Below are 8,048 nucleotides of genomic sequence, written 5' to 3'. Positions count from 1 at the left end.
ATAGGGGATTCGATTGTAAGGGGAGTAGATAGGCGGTTCTGTGGTCGAAAACAAGACTCCCGAATGGTATGTTGCCTCCCAGGTGCACGGGTCAGGGATGTCTCAGATTGACTGCAGGACATTCTGAAGGGGGAGGTGAACAACCAGCTGTCGTGATGCATATAGGCACCAATGATATAGGTTAAAAAATGGGATGAGGTCCTACAAGCAGAATTTAGGCAGTCAGGAGCCAAGTTAAAAAGTAGGACCTCAGAGATAGTAATCTCAGGATTGCTACCAGTGCCATGTGCTAGTCAGAGTAGAAATGAAAGAATAGGCAGGATAAATGAGTGGCTTAAGAGATGGTGCAGGAGGGAGGGGTTCAGATTTTTGGGACATTGGGACCGGTCCTGGGGGAGGTGGGACTATTACAAATCAGACGATCTACACCTGGGCAGGACTGGAACCAATGTCCTAGGGGCTGCTTTTGCTAATGCTGTCGGGGAGGGTTTAAACTAATGTGGCAGGGGGATGGGAACCAAATGAGGAGGTCAGTGGACAAGAAGGAGGTAGTAACTAAAGCCTGTAAGGAACTAGATAATGAAGTCAGTGTGACTAAGGGGAAGAGGAGGCAGAAGGCAGATGATGAGCGCAAAGGGACAGGTGGTCTGAGGTGCATTTGTTTTAATGCAAGAAGTGTAGTAGGTAAGGCAGATGAACTTAGGGCTTGGATTAGTACCTGGGAGTATGATGTTATTGCTATTACTGAGACTTAGTTGAGGGAAGGGCAAGATTGGCAACTAAATATCCCAGGATATAGATGCTTCAGGCGGGATAGAGAGGGAGGTAAAAGGGGTGGAGGAGTCGCATTACTGGTCAAAGAGGATATCACAGCTGTGCTGAAGGAAGGCACTAAGGAGTACTCGAGCAGTGAGGCAATATGGGCAGAGCTCAGAAATAGGAAGGATGCGGTAACAATGTTGGGGCTGTACTACAGGCCTCCCAACAGCGAGTGTGAGATAGAGGTACAAATATGTAGACAGATTATGGAAAGATGTAGGAGCAACAGGGTGGTGGTGATGGGAGATTTTAATTTTCCCAACATTGACTGGGATTCACTTAGTGTTAGGGGTTTAGATGGAGCAGAATTTGTAAAGAGCATCCAGGAGAGTTTTCGAGAGCAGTATGTAAATAGTCCAACTCGGGAAGGGGCCATACTGGACCTGGTGTTGGGGAATGAGCCCGGCCAGGTGGTTGAAGCTTCAGTAGGGGATTACCTTGGGAATAGTGATCACAATTCTGTAAGTTTTAGAATACTGATGGACAAAGACGAGAGTGGTCCTAAAGGAAGAGTGCTGAACTGGGGGAAGGCCAACTATAGCAAAATTCGGCAGGAGCTGGGGAATGTGGATTGGGAGCAGCTGTTTGAGGGTAAATCCACATTTGATATGTGGGAGGCTTTAAAGAGAGATTGATTAGAGTGCAGGACAGACATGTCCCTGTGAAAATGAGGGATCGAAAGGGCAAGATTAGGGAACCATGGATGACAGGTGAAATTGTGAGACTAGCAAAGAGGAAAAAGGAAGCATACATAAGGTCTAGGCGACTGAAAACAGACGAAGCTTTGGAAGAATATCGGGAAAGTAGGACCAATCTGAAACGAGGAATTAAGAGTGCTAAAAGGGGTCATGAAATATCTTTAGCAAACAGGGTTAAGGAAAATCCCAAAGCCTTTTATTCATACATCAGGAGCAAGAGGGTAACTAGAGAAAGGGTTGGCCCACTCAAGGACAAAGGAGGGAAGTTATGCGAGGAGTCAGAGAAAATGAGTGAGATTCTTGATGAGTACTTTGTGAGGGTATTCACTAAGGAGAGGGACATGACGGATGTTGAGGTTAGGGATAGATGTTTGATTACTCTCGGTCAATCGGCATAAGGAGGGGGGAAGTGTTGGGTATTCTAAAAGGCATTAGGGTGGACAAGTCCCCAGGTCCGGATGGGATCTATCCCAGGTTACTGAGGGAAGCGAGAGAGGAAATAGCTGGGGCCTTAACAGATATCTTTGCAGCATCCTTGAGCACGGGTGAGGTCCCAGAGGACTGGAGAATTGCTAATATTGTCCCCTTGTTTAAGAAGGGTAGCAAGGATAATCCAGGTAATTATAGACCAGTGAGCCTGACGTCAGTGGTGGGGAAGCTGCTGGAGAAGATACTGAGGGATAGGATCTATTTACATTTGCAAGAAAAAGGGCTTATTAGTGATAGGCAGCATGGTTTTGTGCAGGGAAGGTCATGTCTTACCAACTTGATAGAATTCTTTGAGGAAGTGACAAAGTTGATAGATGAGGGAAGGGCTGTGGATGTCATATACATGGACTTCAGTAAGGCGTTTGATAAGGTTCCCCATGGTAGGCTGATGGAGAAAGTGAAGTCGCATGGGGTCCAGGGTGTCCTAGCTAGATGGATAGAGAACTGGCTGGGCAACAGGAGACAGAGAATTGTAGTGGAAGGGAGTTTCTCAAAATGGAGAACTGTGGCCAGTGGTGTTCCACAGGGATCCGTGTTGGGACCACTGTTGTTTGTGATATACATAAATGATCTGGAGGAAGGTATAGATGGTCTGATTAACAAGTTTGCAGATGACACTAAGATTGGTGGAGTAGCAGATAGTGAAGGGGACTGTTGGAGAATGCAGCAGAATATAGATAGATTGGAAAGTTGGGCGGAGAAATGGCAGATGGAGTTCAATCCAGGCAAATGTGAGGTAACAAGGTGTAGAGCTGGATGAACACAGCAGGCCAAGCAGTATCAGAGGTGCAGGAAAGCTGACGTTTCGGGCCTAGACCCTTCTTCAAATGCGAGGTGATGCATTTTAGAAAATCCAATTCAAGAGCGAACGATACGGTAAATGGAAAAGCCCCGGGGAAAATTGATACACAGAGAGATCTGGGTGTTCAGGTCCATTGTGCCCTGAAGGTGACAATGCAGGTTGATAGAGTGGTCAAGAAGGCATATGGCATGCTTTCATTCATCAGACGGGGTATTGAGTACAAGAGTTGGCAGGTCATGTTACAGTTGTATAGGACTTTGGTTCGACCACATTTGGAGTACTGCATACAGTCCTGGTCGCCACATTACCAAAAGGATGTGGATGCTTTGGAGAGGGTGCAGAGGAAGTTCACCAGGATGTTGCCTGGTATGGAGGGCGCTAGCTATGAAGAGAGGTTGAGTAGATTAGGATTATTTACATTAGAAAGACGGAGGTTGAGGGGGGACCTGATTGAGGTCTACAAAATCATGAGAGGTATAGACAGGGTGGATAGCAAGAAGCTTTTCCCAGAGTGGGGGACTCAATTACTAGGGGTCACGATTTCAAGGTGAGAAGGGAAAAGTTTAAGGGAGATATGCGTGGAAAGTTCTTTACGCAGAGGGTGGTGGGTGCCTGGAACGCATTGCCAGCGGAGGTGGTAGAGGCGGGCACGATAGCGTCATTTAAGATGTATCTAGACAGATACATGAATGGGCAGGGAGCAGAGGGATACAGATCCTTGGAAAATAGGCAACAGGTTTAGATAGAGGATCTGGATCGGCGCAGGCTTGGAGGGCCGAAGGGCCTGCTGTAATTTTCTTTGTTCTTTGTTCTCTACCTACCACCCTTTGTGTGTAGAAATGCTTCTTATTTAAATAGAGATATTTAAAATCATGAGAGTTTTGATAGACAAGTGGGTTGGTAATTAGAAGTTGTAGATTTAAAATCAGCTGCATAAAAATGAAAGAGGATATGAGAAATTTCTTCACACAAAGGATTTTTAAGATCTGGAGCACTACCTGAAAGGGTGGTAAAATCAGGTATCATTGGAACTTTAACGAAAAATGGATAAGTACTTGAAGGAGGTTGATTTAGAAAGTTCTAGGGGAGAAGAACTCGCTAGGACTAAATTGGATGGCTCTTTTCAAAGAGCCAGCACATGCGTGATGGGTTAAGTGGCCTCTTTGCTGGAAGATTCTTTGAATCACAATGACTCACTACTCCAATGACATAAGAGACAGTACCTCCTGGGACATTCCCATCAATTTTGTCAGCAGCCTTAGTGTATTGGGACCATTACATTAGGAAAAATTGCATTTAAGTCAATACATCTTTGTTCATCACTTTAATTTGCTTCCAGTGTCATCAGTGACAGTTTGTACATCAGCTGAGTGGATGGAAACCTGCTTCTAGGTCTTTGCCATTGCTGCTAGGAGATACACAAGAACTACCCAGGGATCAACTCTGGTTTATACTGTTTCCGTTCCCTTGAACGCCTGAAGTGCAAATCCTTCAGCATATCTCACAGAGTAGAGGAAATGTGCTTGCTACTACATAGCGCATGGTGTTGATGCTACAATATAGAGTGCCATTTTACCAAATGTTTTCAGGTACAGTGATAGATTGTACCAGAGGAATGTGACATCTATCAGAGGATGGTGGGGTAACCAGCTAAGGGGTTTACAATATTATTACATTATAGAAAACTGAATTTAGATTTTTTGTCATCTGTGTTGGCTGCACAAGTGCGGGGGATTGGGGGTGGGCAGGGGTCGTGCAGTGGCACGAACTGTAGGCACACTATTTATCTGTGCATAATTTTTCCTCTGGCTACATCGTGTGCTAGAGTGTCGGCACAGATTTCATCTTGCCTTGATGCCACGGATGTATTCGCAAATATTTAATTGAGTATCAAGAGCAATTATTCAGCTTTTGCAACAGGACTGCATTTTCCCCCTCACACAGCTCATTTTAAATGAACTTATTGTGTAACTTGGGTCCTGTTTACATAACATTTTTAGTGCTGTGCTTTTATTGGAGACTTCTTGTTTCAAATATTTATGTACTATTTTCTGAATATGACTTTAAACTTTTTTGGGTATAATTATATTTTAGTTACAAGTTTGGGTTTAAGCATCCCAAATACATAATGCCCACTAAATCACTGGAAAGTGATCTACAAGTTAAATATGTACAGGGTTATGGCAGAGCAGATGCAGGTGATAGGGCACCTAAAAAAGAGTTGGTTTGATATCAACTTTCAGAAGAAGTCAAGCCATCAAAGTGCAGAGGCAGGTAACAACTGAAGACAAAGCGCACCCTGAGAGTTGGTTTGGATGTGCCCCAAATGCAGTATTTTAGGATTGAAGTGGTACAATAGCAAAGGAGACATGGAGCACAATCAATAGGCAGCTAAGCTGCTTTTCATAATGGCACCAACTATATCTCTGGTCCGTGCCATGTTTTGTAATGACCAAGTGGAACTTCATCCACATGTCCTGGGTCAGCAAGGAGCCACTTGAAGAATTTTGCCAGCTACTACAAGGACGTTTGCAGCCAACAGGCAATTAATGTACAGTGTTGGCAGCGATCAATCAAGGTGACCATTATCTTCAAATATTTGCATCCAATGCATTCAGCAGAGCACTATCATATCAGCTACTATGCCAGTCACACATGTATTAATTGATGACCAGCCCTCAGATCTATTTTTCCACTGAGTAGCAATAGGACCGTGACTCAGTTGCCTAAGGCAAAGATTAATTAGTTACAATCTTAGTTATCAAAACAGACAAGTGAGGTTGGAATTCTACAGATTAGAGAAGCATAGATTAAGGGGTGTATCTCATCAAGGTTCAAATGATAATGGCACCTCAAAACACTGGAGATATACTACCATTGGTGTTTTCACAAGATCCTCCAAATCCAGTAGCAAGAATGGTGGTCCAACAACAGCATCCTCTCCCAAACCAACCTGTCCAGCATTGAGACGCTGATCACTCAAGACCAGCTCTGCTGGGTAGAACAAGTTGCTTGTATGTTTAACATTAGACTCCGGAATCCCTATCCCAGTTAAAGTGCAGAAAAATTGCGTTAAAGTAGAAAATCAGCTATGGTCTTATTGAATGGCAGAGCCGAATGTCTTCCTCTTGCTCCCATTTGTTATGCTTGACTTGGAGACTCCCAGTAGGACAGTGGAAATTCAGAAATGTCCTCAAAGCCTCACTGAAGAGGCCAAACATCCCCCACTGGCTCATGAAAGACCCTAGCTTAAGACCAACCAAAATGGAGAAGACTCATTTAGGAAGATACCGACACCATCAAGAGACTTTGATGGAAACACAAAAGCCAAGTGGAGACATCAGAGGGAGCGCCTAAACCTGCAAAGAATCCACCTATTTGACCCTTTAATCACTACCTGTCTACATGTGGCAGAGCCTGCCGAGCATGTATTGGACTCAGTCAGCCATCTCAGAATCTATTGAACTGGAGTGAAACCAAGTCTTCCTTAATTCGGAGTGACTGTCTAAAAAGATTATGAAGGGAGTAGATTGTGCTCCAGTTAACTGTTCGTTTCAAATAAATAGGCTAGGGACGTTGTGGGGGGGGGAGGTGGCAGTCATCATTTGAAGCTTATAAGCCCAGAACCAGGTCAGTTAGTTGTCAGGAGGTGATTCTTTTCCCAGAGAATAGTGGCCCTGTGGAACAGGCTACCATCAGGTTTAGAAATGAATCTTCCCGTAATTTTACTCTATTTCTTCTATCTCTTCCCCCTTTCTCTATTTTTGACAGGAGATTACATTGATCTGTGTAGAGAGAGTGTACTGTGATGCACATGGCATCCAGGTGTTTTGGCCAGGCGGAATACACCAGAGGGCCTTTATCTGTATTTCATAGTTGAGTTGGGTTGTGGGAATATTGCCTTCAGGCAGCCTGTCACCTGTATCCAGCATTTCTGGTTAACGCTGCACCCGCAAAGTGTGACAAATCTGACTTTCTCAAACACCACTTTTTGACCAAAGACTCGCATATTTGTTTTATTCCTTCATAGAATGAGTCAATACTCATTCCTAATCGCCCTGGAGAAGGTGGTGAGCTGCCTTCTTGAACTACTGCCCTCTATTACATCATTGTAAATTCAAACGCTTATAACCTGTAGGTTAAATGACGCGAAAAATTGCTCACAAAGGGCTAATTATTTTTTAGCGCTTATTTTGAGCAGGACTTTTTTTCCGTCCCGTGTGCTGTATGAATGCATTTCTATTTATAATGTGTTTTGAATAAAGTGAGATACTACAACATAGGAGCACTTGTTGGTTCATTCTTTATAACCAAGGGTTAACGATTCTATATAGCGGTATCTAGAATTCTTGAGTATCGCTACGCTAAACTTACCGCAACACAACAAAAATTAAAGTGAACCATAAATTTTTACTCAATTTCCTTAATTGCTTCGGATAGCGTTAGAAAGCTGCCGTTTACCCACTCAAATCCACTCAGATTGTCAATAGGAAATGACTGTGACAACTCAGTATTATCTATTTGTATTTAATCCACGATGTAAGCTTTAAAGTGCAGCGAATCTTCGAAATAAAGTACTTGAAAGAAGCAAAAGTGAGATAGATTCGACCTGTCAGTATCAACAAAAATTAAGACTGGAGATCTAACGTCAAATTAATGTTAATCTGCCTCTTTCTCTTCATATGTGCTGACAAATCTGCGACGTAGGTGTGAAATAAGGTGGAGTTCGGGATCTGTGGCGGGTGTTTTACTCACGGTTCGTTCTGAGTGTCTCCATTCTCATTTTTTTTCATCGGGGATTTGGAAGCTTTCAGGAGGGGATTTCTATCAGCACCGCTCACGCCGCTTGTCGCTCGCCCCCTGGGGGAGTGTTGCCATTTCCACGGCCGATTGACAAAGCCGTTGGGTTTCCCCAAAATATTTTCGACTCTAAAGTGACAGGCTCCGGCTGTGAAGCAAGGCAGTAATTTTAAACGATGCATTCCTGACTAACGCCTAGCGCATTTCCCTCTTCGGTAATATATTAGAGGGAAAGAGGTTGAAAGATCGTTATATCTGTCTAGTCAACTCTTCCTTTCTTCGTCCCTTACACCAACTCCGTTTTTTCTCCACCCTCTCCTCGACTCTCAGATTGTCAATCAATTTCCCTCCTCTCTTTCATCTATCAATGCTTGCACCGCGTGTGCAACAAACTTTACGAGTGTAGGTGGGACGAAAATGACAGGGCGCCCGTCCAAACA

General features: G+C 43.9%; 1 protein-coding gene across 1 annotated transcript in view; it reads right to left on the bottom strand.

Annotated features, from left to right (window-relative positions):
- The window catches only part of LOC109924521 (glutaminase liver isoform, mitochondrial-like), a 53,989-nt gene extending 45,941 nt beyond the window's left edge, over nucleotides 1-8,048 (bottom strand). The window contains 1 exon segment of the mRNA XM_048618875.1: nucleotides 7,564-8,048. Coding sequence (XP_048474832.1) covers nucleotides 7,564-7,790 — 227 coding nt within the window. The 5' untranslated portion in view covers nucleotides 7,791-8,048.

This window comes from Rhincodon typus, chromosome 41 (genome assembly GCF_021869965.1).
Source record: "Rhincodon typus isolate 14 chromosome 41, sRhiTyp1.1, whole genome shotgun sequence".
Lineage (NCBI taxonomy): Eukaryota > Metazoa > Chordata > Chondrichthyes > Orectolobiformes > Rhincodontidae > Rhincodon > Rhincodon typus.
This window is presented reverse-complemented; position numbering and strand designations above follow the sequence as displayed.